The sequence below is a fragment of the Balaenoptera musculus genome, chromosome 3, assembly GCF_009873245.2.
Source record: "Balaenoptera musculus isolate JJ_BM4_2016_0621 chromosome 3, mBalMus1.pri.v3, whole genome shotgun sequence".
Classification (NCBI taxonomy): Eukaryota; Metazoa; Chordata; class Mammalia; order Artiodactyla; family Balaenopteridae; genus Balaenoptera; species Balaenoptera musculus.
In genome coordinates this window covers 71,603,620-71,630,875 of record NC_045787.1, presented here as the reverse complement: position 1 = coordinate 71,630,875, position 27,256 = coordinate 71,603,620, and the positions used below count along the sequence as shown (strand labels likewise).

The 27,256-nt window shown below is 36.7% G+C and overlaps 1 protein-coding gene across 1 annotated transcript in view; it reads right to left on the bottom strand.

Moving 5' to 3' along the window:
- The window catches only part of ADGRV1 (adhesion G protein-coupled receptor V1), a 530,561-nt gene that overhangs the window by 357,795 nt on the left and 145,510 nt on the right, over window positions 1-27,256 (bottom strand). Inside the window, 12 exon segments of the mRNA XM_036847274.1 lie at window positions 1,111-1,350; window positions 3,407-3,626; window positions 4,148-4,349; window positions 5,954-6,102; window positions 8,266-8,498; window positions 8,765-8,950; window positions 9,125-9,263; window positions 16,162-16,285; window positions 18,158-18,275; window positions 21,315-21,479; window positions 24,610-24,789; window positions 26,916-27,098. Coding sequence (XP_036703169.1) covers window positions 1,111-1,350; window positions 3,407-3,626; window positions 4,148-4,349; window positions 5,954-6,102; window positions 8,266-8,498; window positions 8,765-8,950; window positions 9,125-9,263; window positions 16,162-16,285; window positions 18,158-18,275; window positions 21,315-21,479; window positions 24,610-24,789; window positions 26,916-27,098 — 2,139 coding nt within the window.

Sequence of the window (27,256 nt, the reverse complement as noted above, 5' to 3'; positions counted from 1 at the left end):
TTGCTTCATTTAACCAGTTAAGTTTAGCTAACCTCTTTCTACTGGTTATGATATAATACAATATGGAGAGAAGCAAAGGCCCTGTGACGGTTAATTTAATGTGTCATCCTGGCTAGGCTACGGTGTCCAATTGTTTGGTCAAACACTAGTCTAGATGTTGCTGTAAAGGTATTTTGCAGATGTGATTAATATTTACAGCCAGCTGACTTGAAGTTAAGAAAATTATTCGCAATAATGTGAACGGACCTCATCCAATCAGTTGAAAGCCTTAAAGAGCAAACACTGAGGCTTCCCGGAGAAGAAGGAATTGTGCCTCAGGACTGCAATTTAGGAATCCTGTTTGAGTTTCCAGCCTGCTGGCCTGCCCCACAAAATTCAAACTCAAGACTGCAACTTCGGTTCTTTCCTGGGCTTCCTGCCTGCCAGCCTGCTTTATGGATTTTGGACTTGCCAGACCCCACAAACCCATGAGCCAATTCCTTAAAAAAAAAAACAACTCTCTCTTTCTCCATATGTTATTTCCTAATAGTTCTGGTTCTCTGGAGACATCTGACTGATACAGACCCCAGACAAGAGTGTTTTCCAAACTTAAAAAAAAGGTGCATCTTTCAGTCTTTTTTTCAGTACCTTGGTCCCCAGTACTTTCTGCCCCGATGGACTGGGTGATTCATGCAAAATATGCTGAACTCGGATCTGATCCACACCATCATTGCCCTAATTGAACAAGTACCATTCTTCCTTCCAACAATCTGACTTGTGACTATCTGTGAACTTTTATGCACTTTAACGGCAAAGATATCCAATGCGTATGATATGACGAATGCCTCGTCTCTAAAAGTGCCAAATATCCCCAAAACATCAGATTTTCTCAGAAAGTGTAAAATAAGTATTTCTCATTATCTTAAAGCCTTTAAAAATTATCAATAATGAGGCTATGGAATAAACTAACATAACAACCAGAACATCTGACCCACAGGAATTACTATGACTTCATTTGGTCTTATAACTTTCAATTCATCACAAGCCTATAGAGTTTCAACAAATGTAAATGCATTTTCCAATAAATCCGTTAAATCCAAAATTTTGTGGGCAAAACAAAGTCTGACTTACTGTTAATGTAACATCTTTAGCTCTGGAGTCTAACTTAGCTTCTCCTTTCACAAGTTTAAGTTTAATAATGAAAGTCTTTTCAAGTTCAACGTCATCATGAGGATAGACTATCAGAATGATGCTTCTCAATCCACCTTCCCCATCTCCAAAGGAGAAGGACCCGCTCACCGGGTCTGCGATGTCTCTGTTCTGTGATGGTAGGGCTTCCTGAGAATTGGGTCCAACTATCTCCCAGTTTACCTGCAGGGTGTTTGTTTTTTTAATAGAAACGATCAGCTTTAAACAAAGAATTACTTAGCAGGATATGTAGTATTAAAAATATATATACATACATGTGAAAATTATTCTAGAATATCTCCAGCAAATTCCTATGTTATCAACTCATGTTGTTTAAAATAATATTTGCAAATATAAGCTATGTATCTATAGAATATCTGTTTTCATGAATAGTAATGTCTAACAAGTAAAGAAAGATCTGAATACCCAGTCATTTGTTATCACCACAGGATAACAAAAACATAAAGGTATATATTCTAAATATATATATTAGAGTAATATAAACTTTAAAAATATGAGTACAAACTGTCTTGCTAGTGCACAGCTTCTGTCCATCAAAACCTATTTGAATCAGACTATAAAACCATGTGAAAGGCCTGCTGGACGTGCAGCAATAAATATACTTAAATTCCTAGTGTAAGAGGAACAGAAATTTTCATAAATTGTTACAAGAAACAAAAATTTTATATTGCAACAAATGCATTTTTTAAAGTTTCTATAATTTAAAATTGTATACGTTTCATATGCATAAAGAAAGAAAACTGGGCACTTCTCTTTGCTTCTTTCATCTTTCATCAGCACTGGACACAGCTGACCACTTCTTTCTCTTGAAACACTGTGTCCTGTCCTCCTTGGCTTACATGTTACTCACATAACACATACCTTCCTAGTTTTCCTTCTTTACTCCTCAGTCTTTTTGGCTGGCTCTCCCTCCTCAGATCCCTAAATGTTGGGAGCCCGCGCTTGGGTCTATACCCCTTACATCCCTGTCTACACTCCTTAGGCCACAGAGTTTCAAATGCCTCCAGGTGTGTCAACATCTTTTGAATCTGTCTGCAGCCCTGACCTCCCCACAACCCACACTTGAACTTCCCCCTGCCTACCTGCCCCTCCAGTGGGGTGTCTAGTAGCTATCTCAAATCAACAAGGCCAAAACAGAACCCTTGCTTTTCCCCCAAGCTTCGGCATCTCAGTAAACAGCACTACAATTCAACCAGTTGCTCAACTAAAATTCTAGCAGTTATCCTTGATTACTCTCTTTCCCTCCATAAGCCCAGTGAATTTTTCCTCCAAAACATACTCGATGTCCCTTCCCATCTGGCCAGCTCCATCTCCACCCCTGTCTGAGCCATCGTCAGCTCTGCCCTGGGCTATAGAGGGCAGGAGCCTTCTAACTGCTCTCCCTGCTTCTACTCCGGCTTCTTGACAACCCATTTTCCTCACAGCAGTTATAAGTGAGCTGACAACCCGGTGACACTGACATCATTCCCCTGCTTAAAACTCTCTAATGGCATCCTATTTGCACTTAGACTCATCTTTAACCTGGCTTAGAAAGTTCTCTGTGACCAAACACCTATGGGCCCCTCTGATTTATCTTGTGCTGTTATCCCTTCATTTCCAAGCCCATCCACCACACGGAGCTCTGCATACCGCAAACATGCCAAGTTTGTAGATCTGCACTAGCTAATCCCTCTGCCCAAATGCTCATTCCTCTAACAATTACTTGAGCACCTCTTTCGTATCATCTTTCAGCTTTAATATCACACCCTTACCATCCAATCAACAGTGGCCAGCAGGTCACTTATGATTTGTGTCTCCTGATTTTACATTCCTGCCAAAAACTTCGTGTTATCAGATCATTTTCTTTTCTTTTTTTTTTTGTTTATTGTTTGAAAACTTTATGAGAACAGAGATGAAGTCTGTCTTGTTCACCGGTGCATTCTCAGGGCCTATAACAGGGTCTGGTACATGGAAAGCCCTCTACAAATACTTGTTGACTTTTACCAGAATCCTTCATTTAATTTTTAACTGTCTCTCAAAGGTGCCCTGAAGACAGCTATATACCTCATGCATTTTTATGTACTTCAAAGGATTTTAGAAGCTGCTTTATACCTACTAGGTAATTAATAAATATTACTGACTGTGAATAAATAAATGACTGTATTTGAGAAATAAGAAAATCCAACACCATATCTATCAATCCAAATTATTTTTTAAATCATGGGAAGAATAACTCTACCTGAATCTCTCCCAAGAGTCCTCCAGTCCGCTCCAGCATCAAGGGTAAAATCATTGTAGAATTGGGATTAGGAACAGAAATTTTGCTTTGATTGAGAAATCTTACTACACCAAAGGGAGAGTCACTCTTGGCAATCGTGATTCTGCACACTAGGTGGCGCCCAAGGACCGCTCCACCAGTAGCTCCAATGAGCAGGATTTCAATGGGCTCCTCAAATTCACTGCATAGCAAGAAGGAGCAATTCTGTGAGTCTAAACATATTAAAATGCTTCTAAAATCCAAATAACTAGTCATTTTCCAAATTGGTCATACATATTCAAGGCACAGTAGTCACACACCAAGTGGTAAGAAGAGGGTGCTTAGCTACAAGCACAAATGATCACTTCAATATTACATAAACTGGGATAGTTATTGGACTCTCTTCCCCTCTTTTTAATTGCTTAATGCATTAAGGAAGTGATCTGCAGGATGTTTCCACATTCTGATTACACTTTTCAAATCTAGAAGAATAAAAATTATTATTTCTTCTTCTATTTGAGAAAAAGTGACGCACAATCACAATGGTCTCCCAATCCCTTTTTCCCTATCTCAGCACCCCCTAAAGTTTCTCACTCGTTTTTCAATGGGTACAAGTATAATCTAAAATTCTATTATCAGTGCAAAACATAGATAAGGACTGGAGCACAATACTCATGCTTTACATATGCCCATGTTATTTCCAATATCACTAAATAGTATTACCTTTCATTGTCATCAATGATGGAAACATTTATAAAACTTAAGCTCTGCCCATGCTGAAAGGTGACTGAACTACCATGCAGTACATAATCAACACCACCAGGAACTGCAGAAGAGCTCTGAGAGATGACATCAGCTGTCACACGGCCATAAGTGCCATGAAGCCTCACCACTGGAATCATGATCATCCCTACGTCCTCCTCCACTGTAACAGGAATTTGAAATTAATTGGTATGCCAGACAAAGCAAGTGACTTTTATAAGATCCAGTCAAATCAAACATGACAATTAAATATAACAGTACAACACAAGCACTCAATTTTTCCGCAGTTCATTTATCGCTTTAAAAAACAATTAGTGAAAATGTCATGACTTATTTTTTTTAGGAGAACTATAGTGTGTCACAAGTTGAAAATTATAGTGAGTGTAAGTTAGAATTTAAATAATCGATTTAATCATTAGCATAGCCATTCTTTCTCTGTGTGCCACATATAAATAAATAACCCTTGCTTTTTTGACAATGCTAGATGAGCACAAAAAACACTTAAAATATGTGTACTCAAAGGAAACCATTCTGGATTGTTTCTGCATATTTAACTGAAACATCAGTAATATAAAAAATAAGGTGTATGTTATTTATATCAAATGAGTGCTTGAAAAATCCAGATATAAAGATGATTCTGTTACATTTTCAGTTCCTATGAAATCTACTTGTAAATCTGAAAATGTATCCTCAGTGCTTGATTTCAACTTAAAAATTCTATTCACATTTTATTTCTTCTTCAGCTATGCTAACATAGGTATATTAAAATATCATTTAATAGAGTTAACATTAGCCAGGGCTAAATAGTACTGAACTTACATTGTAATTATAAATGTATTGTCCCAAATATCCCCAACGATAGTGAATCAAACAGAAATCAGTGAACAAAAAAGATCCAAGTCCCATTTTTCTGTTGGTGTAAAAATGCAGCCTTTTTTTACTCGCTGTAGACTGAAGTTCACAAAATGGTGATGTTTTCCATGACTTTACCCATGAAGTCAATACAAATCAACTCCTAAAGTGATTTCTGATGAACTTTAAAAATGGCTAGATAACGAAAGAATTTGACGGAGGCAATGAAGCCAATAAATTAATTGCAACAAGAAGATAACATGTTTATTTTGAAAGGTATATTCATATTCTGCTTTTGAATAAAATCAGAAAAGCAGCCACCTCCTTCTACCAGGAGGAAATATAACCATATATTCTGCATTCTGCTTCTACAAGAGGGGAGAATTGGCAAGATAAGGCAAGCTGCTATTAGGAACTGTTTCAAGAAAGCATGACTAGGAGTCCAGATACTACCTGCACCTGTGGTCCAGTAAAATATTTCAAAGGTGATTATTCATTAGAAAGTGAATATTCACTGATTTCTAATCACAAAGGAAATTAAGCATTACATAAATTAGAAATATATTCATAAAAGTGTTCAAAATACAAACATTTCAACAATCTTAAAGTTAAACATAATTTCTCTAAACGCCTTATTCCCAACCATTCCACTTTGCCATACAAAAGTGAGATTCAAGACTGCCCAAAGGTAACTCAAAATATATTTTTAAAATAAATACATAAATATATATAAAGGCATATATAAATACATACAAAGGTGTATATATGTGTACACACACACACGCACGCACACACGCATGCACACACCCCAAACCAGGAAAATTTGCATACGGCAATTCAAACTGACAATGTCGGGCTGAGGTACTCTAATTCAGAAATTGGTGGTAAATTTATAAGTAACGTTACTGAACCTACCTTCAAAGGCAGTATACCTTGGGTCAAATTCAATGATTCCCTCTGCGTTATCATTTTTCATTATGATGATTCGGACAATGGAGATGTCTCCTATTTCAGGAGGTTGATCCACCTGAAGTCCATTTTCTTGGATGGTAAAATCATACCCTCTATCAGAGTCATAAAAAATAAATAAAATAAACTGAGTATAATTGCTTAGCATGAATTGAAGAAGGGTCCTATTAGCTCCTATAATTTAGTCCTATTAAGCTTTTTCATCCTTTTAAAGATCCCAACACGAAAATACTTTTATTTTCTGAAATGATGTTTGAAATATATTTCTGTGCTGCTCCCAATTATCACTGCCTGCATAAAACCAAAACTAATATAAAGTTATTAAACTTAGGCAATAGGAAGATAATAAAACTATTAGGAAATTGGGAAGAAGTTGGAAAATGAACCTCTGGGGCTAGGAATGTACTGCTGAACACATACTACAGTAATGGGTCACGGAAGGGAATGTACATTAAATTGTAGTGCACTCAAAGATGGAAACCAGCTGGGCTTGAGATCTACAGTCTTACGTTGAGAGGGTTACTTTATTTTATTTTATTTTTTAATGGAAGAGAGAGTTACTTTAAGGATATAATGAGTGTCATGCCACTAAAGAAATATTAAGCTAAACCATCAAGATTCAAGAAAATATTCCAGTTTCTGTGAATATCAATTAAATCAATGCCTCTATTCTTTCATATAGATGGTAGTTTACTTGTCTAGCAATATATTTCTGCTGAGAAAGTCTCTTTTAAAGATTGCTATTACTCCCATCAAAGAAAAGTTTTGACTTCCCGGGTTTTACATCGCTTTAATTCCTGAAGCCACCAAAAAAGATGGCACTAAACCATTTTAGTCCTTCCTTCAATTCCCAAATTCTATTTACCTAGTATTTTTGACCTACCTAGTTTGGAAAGGTTGAACGCTCATTAATTAGATTACATACAAGACAAAATTAGAAAACTGGGGGTTAAAATATTAAATGATAAGAGAAACCGTTATCAGTAGTCTGAGATGGATCATGGTTTAGCTGCTTACCGTAACTGAATATCAAGGCAGTAAATTTTCTAGCAACTAGGCAAATTGGGTTTATACTACTCTCCTTTTCAGATCAAAGGAAGCCTAGAAATTTATCTGGAAGAAAAACTTGTTTCCTCAGAATTAAGCTTAAGTAGGAATTGCCTTTTTTAAAGGGCAGCGAGGACAAATGCTTCAAGCCCCACTTAGTCAAAAACACAGATATAATCTCACACATAATGTGCCACATTTACCAAACTTCACTCACTTAAAATAGTCAGTGACCATCTCAAGTTTTAATACATTTAATACAAGTACACATTCATTCCCATCATCAGACACAGAATCATACCTGGGAAATTTAAGAGTTGAAGTGTTAGTGAGGCCACAGTAATTTTTCCCGGGGGAATGATATACACTCTGCCTCAGTCATTCAGTGAAATATTTTAGTTAAAAAAAGCTTTAAAGCTTTGCATTAATATCACAAATGCAAAAGCATTTTCATTGCATGCACAAGTAAACTTCCTTTAGGACCTATCTAAGTGCAAACATTATTCCAGTTGAAGGTTGTACGTAAGCCATAGGTGCAGAGGTGCTTCTTGAGCCACTTAACCTGTACGTATTCCATCTATTTCATCATGCAACATGTGTTTCCCACCCTTGTTAATCAAGTCGCTGCACTAAATCAGAGAATGAGAGGGCCTCAATATGGTTAACTCTTGATCTTCAACGAAAACATGGTGCATTAACTACCAACCATCTTTTACTCAAATTTTCTCCCCTGCTTTAAAAATGCCATTGGGCAAACATCTACCTCATTCATCACAAAGAAGACAATATTGTACAGCCTTCAGAGACATCAAGGAAAGAAATCTCTCAGTCTAGCCTGTTCCCTGGTGTAGAGACACAGATGGGGGAACCAAAATCGGCCCCGCCAGCTGACCTGACCTAGAGAACGGCCCCTCTGTTTCCTCACCAAATTACTACAAGCCCACACCATGTTTGATTCCCCTGCTGCCCACAGTGACTTCACACAACAGAAACACATACTTTCAACTTTCAGGAAAAAATTTTATTTTAGAACATTGTATAATTAACAGTCTTTGCCACCACTGTCCTGGTCTAGTGTCACATAAATGTGAGACAAAGCAGGGAAAGACTGTTCTACAGTCAGTTCAGTATTCATCCCTGCACAACCTAGCTTTCACTCATCCTTTCTCTCTGTTTTGTTTCCTTTTTCCTATTTTTCTCTTTTACTTTACCTTCCCAGGAGTTCCACCTTTGTAATCACTAGGGAAAATTCCTCAGGGCCTTCAGGAAGGCCGTCATCAAGGATTTCAATGTGCACGCTTTTCACCGTCTCCCTCGCTTCAAAGAGGAGCTGCCTTGGTGGAGGGATGAAATCCACGCCGGCCTCGGCGGTCCCACTCACAGCCTCAAACCAGAGCCTCACGGGGCCAAAAGAGCCACCCGAACGGACGACTGTGAGGTTAACCTATGCAAGAAGCAGTTTTTTATTTTGGATGAGTACTCTATCAGGCAAGACTTAATTCTGAGTGTCTCTAATTCTATTTACCAGGATTAGGTTGAAGTTACATGTAAATTTATCAAGTATATAAATTCTACGTTAAAATGATATCAGGAACACATTAATCAGTTTGTGAACACTTTGGAATATGAACAAAGAAACACATTTTAAAGATCACTCACGATATAAAAAATAAAAATGATATTTAAGATTTTAAGCATTTCACGCTCCACCTTTTGCACTTCCTCTGACACCCGAAGTTGCTCTTGTGAAAAGGCGAATTGTCCATAGGGAAAGTCACTAGCCACCACTGTGATGTTGGCTGTGCTGCTGGATTCACGCCGTACCGCCCCGTCGCTGACTCCAGTGAGCTGAAACTCATAGAAACACTTTTCCTCAGGAATGTCATCATTCAAAGCCTAGAGAAGGACAGAAAGAGCCATGAGCAGCAGAATCTGAACATTTAAAGAAAAATATCTATCATATAAGCAAAACAACGAACTCTGTGATACTGACCACCTCCCACCACCCCACCCCCCAACCACACACACACACACAGCAAAGGGCATAACAGCAATCAGTAATACTGATACCTGTAACACTACAATTGCCGCAGACTGTCCATCTCGCATTGTTAGTTTTCCTGAAGTTTCAGCAAATTCCCCCATGGAAGGAGGGAATATCCTCCAGTACACTGTGACCTCCCCAGAAATCACTGGGCCACGAACGAGGCTACAACAACACACAAATGTATATTTCATTTTTATTGAAGGAGCTTTTCCTAAATATTTGCTCTATCCTTCAACAATAAACAATTTTCAATTATTTCAAGAATATTATGAATTTCAATAACCCTATCTTTTTGCAAAGCAAAAAAAGTCTTTTAATTCCAAGACAGTAACACCCAAAATACTGAGCTTGCGTAAATCTGCTTGACAAGAATACTAGGAAAAGCTGAACACTAAAAGTAGAAGGTTTAAAGGAATAAAAAAAAAGTACATATGGACTTTTCACTTACTACACAAGATACAAAATACGAATAAAGGACAGTAAACACTTCACACATGCAATGCTAATGAAAAAACTACCAAAAAGATAAAGTTTTAACACAAATTCAGCTACTTTATTGATAACTGCTATCTCACTCCTCATGAGAAAATTTATGATAAACAAAATTGCCTATGATCATACCACCCTAGTTAAATAATAGGTCCTAATTTTAGAACAATCAGAATCATAAAATCTTTGATCCAGATGATTTTTTAAGGAATGATTCTGTAGCTAAGGCACACAAGCTTACAGAGATGAAGTAACTCCTATTTTACATGGCTAGTGACAGAACAGGGCTGAAAGCATAGATCTCTTGATGTTACTCAGTGTGCTCTCCTTGGCATGGGCTTGTGCAAATAATCTAAAAAACAGTCAGAAACCTTCTCATGGCCTACCCGGCTCTTTGGTGGGGATAATGGTGGACTCTGGGAGGGCTCACACCAAGGAGTACTACCCAGAACTACTGCTGCAAGTGTCCTTGTCCCCACGGTGAGCCACAGCTACCCCCGCCTCTGCAGGAGACCCTCCAACACTAGCAGGTCCAAGGCAGAAGGCAGAAGGTCCACACTCCCATTCCACAAAGAAAGAGGTGCAGGGACCTTAAAGTAGCATTTTTTAAAAAGCTGTGTGGCTGACAGGGTCTTGGTGCTCTGGCTCAGTGTCAGGCCGGAGCCTCTGAGGTGGCAGAGCTGAGTTCAGGACACTGGTCCACCAGAGACCTCCCAACCTCACGTAATATCAAACAGTGAAAGCTCTCCCAGAGATCTCCATCTCAACGTTAAGACCCAGCTCCACTCATCGACCAGCAAGCTACAGTGCTGGACACCCTACGCCAAACAACTAGCAAGACAGAAACACAACCACCCATTAGCAGAGAGGCTGCCTAAAATCATAATAAGGTCACAGACACCCCAAAACACACCATCAGACGCGGTCCTGCCCACCAGAAAGACAAGATCCAGGCTCATCCACCAGAACACAGGCACCAGCCCCCTCCACCAGGAAGCCTACACAACCCACTGAACCAACCTTAGCCACTGGGGACAGATACCAAAAACAACAGGAACTACGAACCTGCAGCCTGCGAAAAGGAGACCCCAAACACAGTAAGTTAAGCAAAATGAAAAGACAGAGAAACACACAGCAGATGAAGGAGCAAGGTAAAAACCCACCAGACCAAACAAATGAACAGGAAATAGGCAGTCGACCTGAAAAAGAATTCAGAGTAATGACAGTAAAGATGATCCAAAATCTTGGAAATAGAATGGAGAAAATACAAGAAATGTTTAACAAGGACCTAGAAGAACTAAAGAGCAAACAAACAATGATGAACAACACAGTAAATCAAATTAAAAATTCTCTAGAAGGAATCAGAATTAGAATGGAGGCATGGATCGAGAAGATATAAGAAATGTTTAACAAAGACTTAGAAGAACTGAAGAACAATCAGTGATGAACAACACAATAACTGAAATTAAAAATACACTAGAAGGAATCAATAGCAGAATAACTGAGGCAGAAGAACATTCTACATAGTGGAAATAACTACCGCAGAGCAGAATAAAGAATAGGATTGAAAATAATTGAGAACAGTCTCAGAGACCTCTGGGACAACATTAAATGCACCAACATTTGAATTCTAGGGGTCCCAGAAGAAGAAAAGAAAAAAAAAGGGACTGAGAAATATTTGAAGAGATTATAGTTGAAAACTTCCCTAATATGAGGAAGGAAATAGTCAATCAAGTCCAGTAAGCGCAGAGAGTCCCATACAGGATAAATCCAAGAAGAAACACGCCAAGACACATATTAATCAAACTATCAAAAATTAAATACAAAGAAAAAATATAAAAAGCAGCAAGGGAAAAGCAACAATTAACACACAATGGAATCCCCATAAGGTTAGCAGCGGATCTTTCAGCAGACACTCTGCATGCCAGAAGGGAGTGGCAGGACATATTTAAAGTGATGAAAGGGAAAAACCTACAACCAAGATTACTCTACCCAGCAAGGAACTCATTCAGATTCGACAGAGAAATTAAAACCTTTACAGATAAGCAAAAGCTAAGACAATTAAGCACCACCAAACCAGGTCTATGACAAATGCAAAGGAACTTCTCTAGGCAGGAAACACAAGAGAAGGAAAAGACTTACAATAAAAAACCAAAAACAATTAAGAAAATGGTATTTGGAACATACATATTGATAACTGCCTTAAATGTAAAAGGATTAAGTGCTCCAACCAAAAGACATAGACTGGCTGAATGGATACAAAAACAATACCCATATGTATGCTGTCTACAAGACACCCACTTCAGACCTAGGAACACATACAGACTGAAAGTGAGGGGATGGAAAAAGATATTCCATGCAAATGGAAATCAAAAGAAAGCTGGAGTAGCAATTCTCGTATCAGACAAAACAGACTTTAAAACAAAGACTATTACAAGAAACAAAGAAGGACACTAAATAATGATCAAGGGACCAAACCAAGAAGAAGATATAACAACTGTAAATATTCATGCACCCAACATAGGAGCACCTCAATACATAAGGCAAATGCTAACAGCCATAAAAGGGGAAATCGACAGTAACACAATCATAGTAGGGGACTTTAACATCCCACTCTCACCAATGGACAGATCATCCAAAATGAAAATAAATAAGGAAACACAAGCTTTAAATGATATATTAAACAAGATGTACTCAATTGATATTTATAGGACATTCCATCCAAAAACAGCAGATTACACTTTCTTCTCAAGTGTACATGGAACATTCTCCAGGATAGATCACATCTTGGGTCACAAATCAAGCCTCAGTAAATTTAAGAAAAATGAAATCATAGCCAGCATCTTTTCTGACCACAACGCTATGAGATTAGAAATGAATTACAGGGGAAAAAAACGTAAAAAACACAAACACATGGAGGCTAAACAATATGTTACTAAATAGCCAAGAGATCACTGAAGAAATCAAAGAGGAAATCAAAAAATACCTAGAGACAAATGACAATGAAAACACGACGATCCAAAACCTGTGGGATGCAGCAAAAGCAGTTCTAAGAGGGAAGTTTACAGCAAGGCAAGCCTACCTCAAGAAACAAGAAAATTTCAACTAAACAATCTAACCTTACACCTAAAGGAATTAGAGAAAGAAGAACAAACGAAACCCAAAGTTAGTAGAAGGAAAGAAATCATAAAGATCAGAGCAAAAATAAATGAAATAGAAACAAAGAAAACAATAGCAAAGATCAATAAAACTAAAAGCTGGTCCTTTGAGAAGATAAACAAAATTGATAAACCATTAGCCAGACTCATCAAGAAAAAGAGGAAGAGGACTCAAATCAATAAAATTAGAAATGAAAAAGGAGAAGTTATAACAGACACCACAGAAATACAAAGCATTCTAAGAGACTACTACTAGCAACTCTATGCCAATAAAATGGACAACCTGGAAGAAATGGACAAATTCTTAGAAAGGTATAACCTTCTAAGACTGAACCAGGAAGAAATAGAAAATATGAACAGACCAATCACAAATAATGAAATTGAAACTGTGATTAAAAATCTTCCAATAAACAGAAGTCCAGGACCAGATGGCTTCACAGGTGAATTCTATCAAATATTTAGAGAAGAGCTAACACTCATCCTTCTCAAATTCTTCCAAAAAATTGCAGAGGAAGGAACACTCCCAAACTCCTTCTATGAGGCCACCATCACCCTGATACCAAAACCAGACAAAGATACTACAAAAAAAGAAAATTGCACACCAATATCACTGATGAATATAGATGCAAAAATCCTCAACGAAATACTAGCAAACAGAATCCAACAACACATTAAAAGGATCATACACCATGATCAAGTGGGATTTATCCCAGGGATGCAAGGATTCTTCAATACATGCAAACCAATCAATGTGATACACCATATTAACAAATGAAGAATAAAAACCATATGACCATCTCAATAGATGCAGAAAAAGCTTCTGACAAAATTCAACACCCAGTTATGATAAAAAGTCTCCAGAAAGTGGGCATAGAGGGAACCTACCACAACATAATAAAGGCCATATACGACAAACCCACAGCAAGCATCATTCTCAATGGTGAAAAACTGAAACCATTTCCTCTAAGATCAGGAACAAGACAAGGATGTCCACTCTCACCATTATTATTCAACATAGTTTTGGAAGTCCTAGCCACGGCAATCAGAGAAGAAAAAGAAATAAAAGGAATACAAAGTGGAAAAGAAGAAGTAAAACAGTCACTGTTTGCAGACAACATGATAGTATACATAGAGAATCCTAAAGATGCCGCCAGAAAACTACTAGAGCTAATCAATGAATTTGGTAAAGTTGCAGGACACAAAATTAATGCACAGAAATCTCTTGCATTCCTATACACTAATGATGAAAAATCTGAAAGAGAAATTAAGGAAGCACTCTCATTCACCACTGCATCAAAAAGAATAAAATACTTAGGAATAAACCTACCAAGGGAGACAAAAGACCTGTATGCAGAAAACTATAAAACACTGATGAAAGAAATTAAAGATGATATAAACAGATGGAGAGATATACCATGTTCTTGGATTGGAAGAAGCAACAATTGCAAAAATAACTACACTACTCAAAGCAATCTACAGATTCAATGCAATCCCTACCAAATTACCAATGGCATTTTTTACAGAAGTAGAACATAAAACCTTAGAATTGATATGGAAACACAAAAGACCCCGAATAGCCAAAGCAATCTTGTGAAAGAAAACAGAGCTGGAGGAATCAGGCTCCCGGACTTCAGACTATACTACAAAGCTACACTAATCAAGAGAGTATGGTACTGCCACAAAAACAGAAATATAGATCGATGGTACAGGATAGAAAGCCCAGAGATAAAACCACACACATACGGTCACCTTATTTTTGATAAAGGAGGCAAGAATATACAGTGGAGAAAAGACAGCCTCTTCAATAAGTGGTGCTGGGAAAATTGGACAGCTACATGTAAAGAATGAAATTAGAACACTCCCTAGCACCATACAAAAAAATAAACTCAAAATGGATTAAAGACCTAAATGTAAGGCCAGATACTATAAAACCCTTAGAGGAAAACACAGGCAGAACACTGCATGACATAAATCACAGCAAGATCCTTTTTGACCCACCTCCTAGAAATGGAAATAAAAACAAAATAAACAAATGGGACCTAATGAAACTTAAAAGCTTTTGCACAGCAAAGGAAACCATAAACTAGACGAAAAGACAACCCTCAGAATGGGAGAAAATATTTGCAAACGAAGCAATGGACAAACGATTAATCTCCAAAATATACTAGTAGCTCATGCAGCTCTATATCAAAAAAACAAACAACCCAATCCAAAAATGGGCAGAAGACCTAAATAGACGTTTCTCCAAAGAAGATATACAGATTGCCAACAAACACATGAAAGGATGCTCAACATCACTAATCCTTAGAGAAATGCAAATCAAAACGACAATGAGGTATCATCTCACACTGGTCAGAATGGCCAACATCAAAAAATCTACAAACAATAAATGCTGGAGAGGGTGTGGAGAATAGGGAACCCTCTTGCACTGTTGGTGGGAACGTAAATTGATACAGCCACTATGGAGAACAGTATGGAAATTCCTTAAAAAACTAAAAATAGAACTACCATACGACCCAGCAATCCCACTACTGGGCATGTACCCTGAGAAAACCATACTTCAAAAAGAGTCGTGCACCACAATGTTCATTGCAGCTCTATTTACAATAGCCAGGACATGGAAGCAACCTAAGTGTCCATCGACAGACGTATGGATAAAGAAGATGTGGCACATATATACAATGGAATATTACTCAGCCATAATAAGAAACAAAATTGAGTTATTTGTAGTGAGGTGGATGCACCTAGAGACTGTCATGCAGAGTGAAGTAAGTCAGAAAGAGAAAAACAAATACCATACGCTAACACATATATATATGGAATCTAAAAAAAAAAAAAAATGGTTCTGAAGAACCTAGGGGTAGGACAGGAATAAAGACGCAGACATAGAGAATGGACTTGAGGACATGGGGAGGAGGAAGGGTAAGCTGGAACAACGTGTGAGAGTGGCATGGACATATATACACTACCAAATGTAAAGTAGATAGCTAGTAGGAAGCAGCCACATAGCACAGGGAGATCAGCTCGGTGCTTTGTGTCCACCTAGAGGGGTGGGATGGGGAGGGTGGGAGGGAGACACAAGAGGGAGGAGATATGGGGATGTATGTATATGTAAAGTTGATTCACTTTGTTATACAGCAGAAACTAACATACCATCGTAAAGCAATTATACTCCAATAAAGTTGTTGAAAAAAAAAAACTTCTCATGATCTAACGTCAAGATAACTCAAAACATACCTTCAGTTTTTATCAAAAATATGTTCTACTCTCCACAGGATTTTACAAATATATAAAAAGACAATGCCTGAAGAATATGTCTGTATTGAGAACAATGTATTTAATTAATAATGCTAATTATTTAAATAAAACTTCAAAACCCTAACATAGGCAAACAAAAATTAGGAAACCCTTACCTGATGATAGCAGTACCATTATATTTTGCTGAGGGTTCCCCAATGAGGACGTGCCTAGATGATGGAGCTATCCCAACTTCTCCTGACACTCCCTTATCTCCTCGAATGATTATTGATGCGCTACCTGAGTTGAAGATGATATACCACTTATGTAGAAAACACATGGATTCACTTAGTACATGCCTGGCAATGTTCTAAGGGCTTTACATATACTAATCTTGTGAGTTAATCCTCATGACAATCATATAAGTTAGGTACTAATATTATCCTCATTTTACCAGCGCAGATATTTAAGCACAGAGAGGCATTGAAGACACTAAGGCAAATGACTTGCCCAAGATCACATTTTAATGAAAGGGATAAAGTGCGCAGTACTTCCACTATCACTCCCATGATAAGTAAGTACTCTTCTACCATGTGCATTAATCCACTTCTACAGTAACCATTTTGTAGCTCACTGAAATTGGCTATGTGGCTGTATCTATTAGCTATGTAGCAAAAGCTAGAATTCTTGGGGGCCCTTTTTTATTTTTAATTTTCTGACTCTACCATTTGCTTGTAAGTGTTTATAAAATGTGTCAAGTATTCCTACTAAAATGGAAATAAAAACCATATCAAGTAATTTGAGTATTCATATCATAATTTAGCAGTAACTTAAATAAAATTGTTTCCAGAAGCACACATTAGAGTTTAATGAAACAAAGGATTGGATTACTATACTATCAGTTTCTTTGGCAATGGATTAATGGGATCAAGAGTGGTTTGTCAAGTGCAAGTATGTCACAGTTAGAAATATATTATGAATTTTTTATATTAACAAATGATTTACCTTGATCCACTGTTATATTCTTGTTTTTGCGTCTAATTAGTCTATATAATATCAACCCTGACGTTTAACACGATGTAGACAACTGAGCTGACTTAAAACTTATGGAAGAATATAATGCAAAGATATGAATCCCTCAAATGCTTGCTGGAAGTACTCTAGATATAAATGCAAAAGGAATAACTACCCTATGTGATATCATAGGTGACAGTACACAATACTCTCTACAATTCTGCAAATTTCCTTAGCCACGGAATTCTGCTTCTTTGACCACGAACCCTTGCATAGGATGAAGTTCTTGATGGCAAAAAAGGACATGCAACAGTAACTAAGCTTTCATATCAAAGTTGCTGGGCCATTTTTTACGGTTATTACTGTTTGTACTATAATGAAACCATCTTAGCTCCAGTAATCCTTTCTCTCCAGACCTAAGAAACAAATTTTCACATGGACCATAGGCAAGTGAGAATTATGATGCCTGTTTCTGAAATGTCAAAATCTAAGTAATTACTTTCTTATCAAAATAGGCAATAGATAGGCTGAAAGAGACATAATAAGATGCTAAGTTTTAAAATAACATTTTATTACAAAAGTAACATGTGATCATTGTAAGTAGGTGTAGAAAATATAGGTAATCAAAAACCACTATCAACATTTCAAATAATTCCAAACATGTTTATGACATGCACATGACAAAAAGGGGATTACAATGAACATGTTGTTACAAAGCCTATTTTATTAATGTAACAATTATCCATGTAATGAAGTGTTCTTAATTTTAATGTAAGTAAGGCTTTTTCTGCCACATTTTTTGAATAGTTGCATAGTATTCTGTTACATTTAACCAGTCTCCTACTGTAGGATCATTTAAGAAGCTTTCCTATTTTACTTTATAAACACTGCTAAAACAAACATCTTTATCTTTTTAAAAATCACACAGCTAAGTAGTATGAAGTCTTTGGCGTATGACCTTACCAACAATGGGTATGGTAATTTTAGCTTTAAAAAGTCTTTAGCTGTTATACAAGTAGGAAATAACATCTTTATGATTTAGAAAACGTTTTAGGAATTATAAAAACAAATACTACCTATCTTTGTAACTATTGATTATCTGGTTACGTTTTTCTAAAAATCTACTTTTTAATTTCCAAAAATGTCGACTTCTCTTACCTTTTATTGGAGATATTTCTACCTCATCAACTGGTACCAGCTGAATGGTGAAACTCCTGTCCTCCTCCAACATGGCATCTTGAAGTGTGTGCAACACAATGGTCTTCTGGGACTCAGTCTACATCAAATGAGGAGGAATAACACATTTTCCAGATTGACCAAAGTTGAGTTTCAAATGTTCTCATTAGCAGAATAACATTTATGTGCATAAGCATTTTTTACAGTGTGTCCTTTCTGTGCCCTGGAATTATGGGTTTCTGCTAGAGAGAATTACTATGTAAAAATTAGCTCTGAGCATAAATCCGATTAAGGTTCGTAATAGGAAAAAGGGGGGAAATGTTAACACAACTTTTAAATTTCCTGAAAATTTTCAACCATTGAAAGTTCGATCACTTAGAATTAAATGGTCACAGCATGATGTAAATAGATGAATGTCACAGGTTTAATACTTATAAAGGTTATCTTTCTACTACCCATTTTTACTCCTTGCCCTCTACCCACTCCTGCTTCCTTCCCATTCCTTCCATAGGTGTTGATCTCAAGCATTTTCACTATTATTCCTTCCCTCTCTTGGCTTAAACTTAGCTCAGTAATTTCTTGGAACATGTGCTAAGTTTTCAGTGTAGGCTGGAAGAGAAAGAATAGGAAAAGCAAATATATAGAAGACAACCAGCTTAATACTTCGAGACATAACCGTGACAGAAATCACTTTTATCTTTACCGCCTCCTCCGTATGCTGATAAAAAAAACTCGAATTTGTCCTATGCACCACCGATTAATTTTCTACAGTTTGAATTCTGCTGTTTATTGCTTCTTATGTACATCTTAGTTCCGCAATCGCATCTTTTCTTTGAGATTTTTATTATTAAAAGCATTATTCTAATCTCTTCACTCAAGCTGTCCTCTCTTCGTAAGAGTCCTTTTTTTCTATTTTACAGTAACTGTACTTCTTAAAAATTTTATAAGAGTTGCTAGGAAAATGTATACTTCCTGCCTCAGACCTTATTAAATGCACTCATGGAAAATCTATAATTCCTGGGATGCAATGAATCACTCCCATCCCTTTTACTCTCTTCACATTGTCAATTAGCGGCTCTGAACTATGTGCTTAGCTACAAAGCCATTTGTTAGAATGGAGACATAGATATGCCAGTAGCTGAGTATACAAGAACAATAAAGCTATTATGCAGAGGTACATGGAACGCACCAGGTTGGCAAGCAAAGAACAAGATGGAGAGGGTCAAGTCCAGGGTGACCCATAAACTCACCCCTCCTGATGCAGTACTCTGAACAAGGATGGCCTTATTCCCTGGGGTAAAAGATCAGACTATTTGCCATTTTGGTACGGATATCCTGCTCAACACCAGAAAATCTTTCTAATCATCTGGGAAGTAGATGTAGACTGGGAAATGACTGCTCATTATTACTATGGAAAATCTTTAAAGAAATTTCAAAGTAATTTCTAAATTCTTCTCATGCCAAATGAGTAGTTTATAGAGGTTTAGGGCACGCAACCGAGATGTTTCTTGAGCTATCGCATATCAGAACCTAAGAAATGAGTGGATGAAATAACTGTGCCATCTGGCTTGAGATCTTTAATTCCATTAGAGTAACCAACACCTCAAAAATGGTGGAAGAATATCTAAGTGGCAAATGGATTGCCAGAGGGCATCACCGATTAATTTATTCATCACCTATTAGAAAACTGAATGAAAAAAAAGTATTTGCTTTTGTGTTGTTTGGTGTTGAAAGCTCTGATAAAAGGTCAATAGACTCAAAAAAAAAAATAGATTGACCATGTTTCATTGGGATCATCTGGTCAAATTTCTTTTAGAAATCCACCTTGGGGACCTTCTACTCTCGTATTTAATTTTTTAAATTCTATTTCGTTTATGGAAATTCATCTGCTTAGACTTTCTATAACTACTATTTACCTATTAGAGTCAATTTCATATAGATGTTCATTTGTCTAGATACGTACAAAGTAATCTCTTAAAATTTTATACTTTCCCTTTTAATGGTTCTTTCTTGCTTGTTCTTATTTTGTGAGGTTATTTTTTGTTGCTTTTTAAAAAACTTATTCATCAGTTCTACTGTTTTTCTGGTTTTTAACTAATTTCCTTTTGCTTTAGTTTTTACTAATTTAGGAAAGATTTATGCAAACATGAAAGCAAAAACCATAAAAGACTGATAAATCTGGACTCTCCAGTTTCTTCTCTTTGGTCTATTTGTCTATCCCAGAGCCAATATCATACTGTCACATTTACCTGTGCTACATATTATCTTAAGTTTAGTTAGGGAAGGGCACCCTCCATTCTTCTTTGTGAGTTTCTGAGACTATTCTTGGTCTTTTGCATTTCCATATGGATTTAAGAATCAGCCTGTCAATTCTCTTCCATCTGTCCATCCCTCCTTCCAGGGAAAAAGAGTTCAGAGGTTGATAGATAAATGCTCCTTGGTTCTGGTTACACTGCATTCACAGTGAAACTCTGTGCTCAGATTAACTGGGAGGAAGGTACAGCCAGGATTCCCTCCGAGAGGCTCTGTGTTCCACATTTCAGAGCCTGACGTTCTGTGGGTAAGACGCCGCCACTGGATCATTTTAAGCAGGGGGTGGCCTAACGAGATCTTCCTTATAGAAAAATAACCCTACTCAGTGGCACGGATACTGGACAGAAAAGGGAAAAGACTTGGAGTGGGAATATCAGTTAAAAGACCATCCAAGGAAAGATGATGGAGGCACGGATTGTCACAGCCATGACAGAGTAGGAGGAACAGAAAGGGTATTTAAAAGGGAAAACTGACTAAACTCAGTTGTCAAATATATGCAAGAGTTACAGAATGGGTAGAGATGGGGATGACACCCAGATGTCTGGCTTGGTTGACTGGTTTTGCCCTCAATCAGGGTAGGATATGTCAAGAAAAGAGCAGTTTAAGGGTGGGATGTAGGTAGTGTCTGAATTAAATTTCAGACATCTTGGGGTGGGGGTTGTGTGTGTGTGCGTGTGTGTGCGTGTGTGTGTGTGTGTGTGTGTGTGTGTGTGTGTGTGTGTGTGTCTGTGATTTTTCTCCACGGTGCATATGATTTCAAAACATTCAGAAAATCAAACAAAGACAAGTTAGAGAAAAACTACAGGAGTCCTGATGACGATTATACCTCATCAAAATGAAGTGTCCCATTCAAAGGACTGAGATCATCTTTAGCCATCTCATCTATGGTCCACTGAAGTCGGATGGCTCCTTTTCCTCCTGGGGACCGGACAACTGTCAATGTCACATACGAATCAGGGTCATCAGACAGAAGGGATTCATCAACCATTACCTGAAAAAAAGAAAATCCAGTAAAGTTAAAAAAAAAAAAAAAAAAAGAGCAAAAAGCAGCAGGAAGAACAAACAGAATCTCATTTCTCTTCTCAATGACTGCAATTTTTGAATTTAGAACTCTAATCACAGCATGTTACAATCATGTGGCAGGAAAAAAATGTTTCACCAAATCCCATTCCCTTTTTTCCCTGGACGACACTCAGCTACTTGGCATTTCCTAGCCCCTTCTGCAATTAGGTGGAGCTTGTGACTGAATTCTGGCCAAAAGAATACAGGCAGAAGTGACGTATGCTAATCATAGTCTGACCATCGACTTCCCACACAATCTTCCACATTCCCTCTTCCTCCATTTGCTGGATGACTAGAGGAGGACTGAGTCACAGATGGAGAGACCCTGGTGCCTGAGATGCCAGCTGGAGAAGAGGTGTCCATAAGACTCCAACTAGGAACACTGATGTAGGACTTCTGCATAAAGAAGAAATAAACTCTTATTATATTAAGGAACTGAGATTTTGGGGGTTCTTTTTATGGCAGTCAGGCTCCCCACATAATACAGACCTAATATGAATTACACATATTGACTCTGTGAAGCAAAGTCCAAACTGAGCCTATACTATGCACTTGTTATGTAAATACAAAAATATAACACAATGCTTTCCATTTTCAAGAAAGACACTTAACGAGTGTATAATTCAATCTTGTTGGGTTCTTTTTTCATGAGATTTTGCATTGGTGCCAAGAGTAGGGATTTGGGGCCAACTGATATTTGCTGAGGTTCTATTATGTGTCAGTCCTTGCACATACTTTATCTTATTTAAGCCTCACAAAAAACTCTAAGAAAGCTGAGGAGCACAGATATACATGTATTTGGAGAAAAGGAGCCTGGGATTTAGTTCAGATGTTTTGACTCCACACGCAGTGCTGTTCAAAGCACTCCTCAGACAGCAGAAATATCAAGTAAGAAAAAAGCAAAGTGAGAAAGAAAAAAAATCCATTTTAAACAAACTGCGTATATAAGCCCTTTTCGTTTCCATAGATAATAATATTCTAGATTCAGTTTCACAAGCATATTTCCAGGAGTCTCTGTGATTCCCAGTGTTTTGGTATACTCAGCACATTGCCCTGTGAGAAGCTTATCAATTTTGACAGATTAATACCAATAATCCTTTCTCAGTGTTCTTCAGTTCTGAATATAATCTGTCTCACCAAATAATGCTACCAGAATGTTCACTATGCGCACAATATTGTGTATCTTAGATACAGGTTAAAAGATAAACTCCAAGTTATCAAGAGCTATTGGCTATAAGAAAGATAGGATACAAGGAAAGTAGCCACAAAGGGCTGAGCCACAAGCTACTACTAATATTATCAACAATTAAAACAGCAATTGATACCTATTGAGGGTAAAGCCCAATTATATGTGCTTTACACGTATCAACTCACTCCTCACAACAAGGGTTTGGGTACCTTAAATCTTACTTTTAGACTATAAGACAAGTTGGAAATCTGAGGCTATTACAATAAGACAGTAGTTCCCAGATCAAGGATGCACTAAGTTATTGCGGTAAGGTTTACGACAGTAGTTAAGATAGAATGAATAAACAGAAATTATTTACGAATAGTAGCATAACTCTTTCATTTTCTCAAAAGGTGAGAGAAACCTGTAAATATACCATCCAATGGCTAAGTCCAAAAGTGTGACAAAGTTAAAAGCAAAAACATTATTATAACATTTCATCAGTTGGAGGTTGGACTACTTAAACCCTGAACCTTTTATCTAACCTCAGAAGGTAATAGAGAATACATTTTTAGTACATTTAATACATTTTCTAAAAATAAATTTCATACTCGTATATATTAAAATATTTCTCTGCATATATGCAAAGAAGGCCTGGATGGAAATATGACAAAATACTAGTGATATCTATCTTAGAGCAATAATATTATGGGTACTTTTACTCTTTTCTTTATACATATTGTATTTTCCAGACTTTTTAGGTTGCCTAGAAAACATTCACAGCTACTTTTGTGAATCTACCACTCTTTACAAACACTTGTTTCTGCTCATTCCTTTCTCAAGGAAGAAAAAGAGTCTCAAACAGGCTACAGCAGTAGAAGGGTTCTGTTCCTTTTATAGTTTCCATTTTCTTATGAAGTTGAAATTTCAATGGTCAAATAATTAGGCAATTATTAGGGTTTATCTAAATTTTGGAGCATCTAGGAAGCCCAGCCCTGATAGGCAAGTTGCAGGTCTAGCCTTGCATCCACTGAACAGTAAAGACAATAGGCATTAGAATAATTTGCTATTATTTAAAATGATCTATGGTGAATTACTGATTACCTATAAGTGATTAAATAAAGGGAATGGTGACAAAGGAGCCAGAAAAGTTGCTGTGTCTATCGAAATTATCTAAATATTTGTATGATTATTTCATCTTGAAATTTCCTTTGAAAGGTAAAGTCATAATGATGATGATATAATCATTATGTCATAATAATTATGATACAGTTTATAACACTTCATTGTATAGTTAAGGTAGAAAGATAATTTTGTACTAGCCAAAGCTTCTTTTTCTCTCTCAGGGGTTGAACCAATAATAATTAGGCTCACTCTTGCAGGTCTTAGAAGTAGGCAGCCAATGAGAAGTAAGAGGGGAGAGAGAGAAGAAACACAGAGAAACACAGGAGCTGGGGTGACTGTAATGTTTTGTTCAATATAAATCAAGATAGAGGGCCTGAAAGGTGGGGAATATAAATCCCTCCTCGGCTAAATCCATTCCTGGGGTGTAAAACCGGAGCATGACAGAATCTTGCCTCGTAACCAGGATGGCAGCCTGGTAGCAGAGCCGGTACAGAACAGCATGTATAGACAAAAAGTACCTCGTAGTCTATTACACCCCTTTGTAACTGCCTGATGTTAAGAGCTCTCACTACTATCAAACTGTGTGCACAGGTTAGCAAATTGGCCCCTAATTCAACAGCCAACTCAAAAGAGTCTTGAGAAAAGAACTGCAAGTAAAGACTAATGCAGAGTTTTTTTAAAAAAAAGAAAAAGACCTTTCTACTATAAATTACACGAAAAATTAGCCTAGGGGAAGGCACCCCCTTTCCTGATACATTTCACTTACAGTCTTTTCTTCAAATCCAAACACTCCAAATGGAGAATCATTCTGTGGAATAACAACAGTTACCACAACATCTTCTCCAAGTCTGCCACCTCCAGCCACCCTGATTAAGGAAATATTGAATATCTCCACGAGTTCAAATTCAGCATCATCAATTATGGTGATTTCTATCACTGCAATAACCTATAAAAGAAAAGAAGGAAAGAAGGAAAAGAGGGAGGGAGAGAAGGAAAAAGGGAGGGAGAGAGGCAGAGAGGGTAAAATGTAATAGCAATTTTTGATCGCATACATTTTAACTTTTTAGTTGAAACTTAGAAACATGGTACCAAAGAAAAAAGCAGGAATTTTTGCCTGTGGTGTTCCTAATACTATTTTAAAGTCAGGGAATTCCCTGGCAGTCCAGTGGTTAGGACTCTGCGCTCTCACTGCCGAGGGCCTGGGTTCAATCCTTGGTCAGGGAACCAAGATCCCAGAAGCCGTGCAGTGCGGCCAAAAATTTTCTATAAAAATTTAAAAATTAAAAAAAAAAAGTCATATATTTATAGAATTTCAAAGTCAAAACTTTTCAGTCTATTGTTTCCAAGATAAAGGAAATTATATATGTAATAAAATATAGGATAATTTACAGATTCAAAAAACCAATGAAGGCTTATTCTTGAAGAAAAATATTTAAAATGTCATGCAGGCTCTAATAACCATTGCACAAACATAAATTTTAGTATACTTAGCATTAATACGACCTGATATAAAATGGTACCATATAAATTATTACTGTCTTCTGTAACTAGAATAAACCCCTTTGGTTTCAAATTACTGTTCTTGTAATGTAGGGAAAAAGACAGGCAGGAAGAAAACCCAAATTTCACGTTTTTAGAACTTTGTGATCAGGAGTTCATTCATCTGTCTGGATCTATGTTAAAAGTTTTTATAACTTATAAATGAGGAAAACTTTGGTCCAGCTTGTGATTTCACTATTAGTCATAAAAATATCCCAGTTCTATGTCCATATTTAAAATATTTTTCTGTATCCCAAAGGGAAATGACACAGACATTTATCAAAAAATGAAGTTTTCCTACCTAAATCCACCTTTAATATAGTAACAGAGAAAAGTGAGAAATCTGGACGTCACATTCAGAGAAAGAGAAACCTGAACAAAATCAAATGCTAAAATATAAGCTTGTCAAAATGCACCTCAAATCAGTACTGTAGAACACAGAATACTTTCCCTACAGGATGTTAAATTTAAGAATAATGATGGTCCTAAGGGTGCTGCTAAGTGATGGGACTTTAACTTCATGAAAAGAATAAAGTCCTGATAATATAAAGTTGGAAGGTTACTTCAATGAAAAATCAATTTATTTGTTTCTACTTTTAACATGAAAATCTGCATTTCCCCTCCTTTTAGTAGGAAATGTTTTAAAGTCTTAAATTTGTTAAAATCTCATGATTTCAAATATTAACAAAAGCCCTATATGTGTAGGAAAATCTAGATCTGTATGCTTATCTTTTAGCAGTAATTACTATCCCCCTAACGGCAACTAATAAGTTGATGCCCACTGTGCAAATCTGTGCAGGCAAAATCAGACTGCATGTAAATAGATGCTGCTATTTGAAGTTACTAACATTTTCATGGTTGTTCACATGCTTTTTCCACTTACTGATTTAAAAATTTATCAAAACACCTTATTCTTACATATTGCAAAATGCCCAGTTCACAAGCTTACAATTTTTAAGGAATATTTTATAATTTTTAAGATTGGTTGGCCCAAATCTAGAATACTGTTTTTCAATTTTTTCCAGTTTTAACTACTTTGTTCCTTTTCTATCATTTTAGTGTTTTTTAATTGTAAAAAAAAATCTTTGGGTAATAATAAATGTACATAATAATAAATGTCTTTAGTAATAAATGCATACACTTTTACTGCAAATCCTAAAAAAATTTTATATTTATAATCATTAAGAAATAAATAGAATAAAAGAACCTGAAGTTCATAGGAATAGTCTAGTTCATCAGGCAGTATTTTATACATTCTTAGGCACTTCCAAGCCAGTTATTATCATTTTATAACTTCTATTTAAAATAGAGTAAGGTGGGGAATTTCAGAGAGGGTAAGATTCTTGCCTATTTATATTCTCTTCCCCTGTCCATTAAAAAATTATACATTAACTAATGATATCTCTGTTGGCTTGACATGGAAATTTAGAATTTAATACATTCAGCAATCACTACTACACATTCATTTGGTGGATGCCTATAAAATGTTTCAAGTACAACCAAAAAATGTTAATATGTCCATAACTAGCATACTTGTCTATCTGCAAATTCAAGAATCCCGTGAGATGGCTTAAAGTCTTCCAGGCCAGCACTGTCCAGTGTTGCTTTCCAATAAACAGTTACTGCCCCAAAGCTTCCAGCCAGCCGGATTACAGGAACTTGAAGAATGTTCAGGGGTGGAGGTACCTCATAGGCAGTAATAACTCCACCAACATCCTTTAAATAAAGAATATAAGTTAAAATGCAAGACAAAAGTAACTCATATAAGTCATCACTTTCTAAATTTATTATTTGTACTACTAGTTCTTATACTTCACTCTTCAAAGTAGAAATCAATAGTTGACTATAAGTATGCATATTCGGTCTTCAGAACT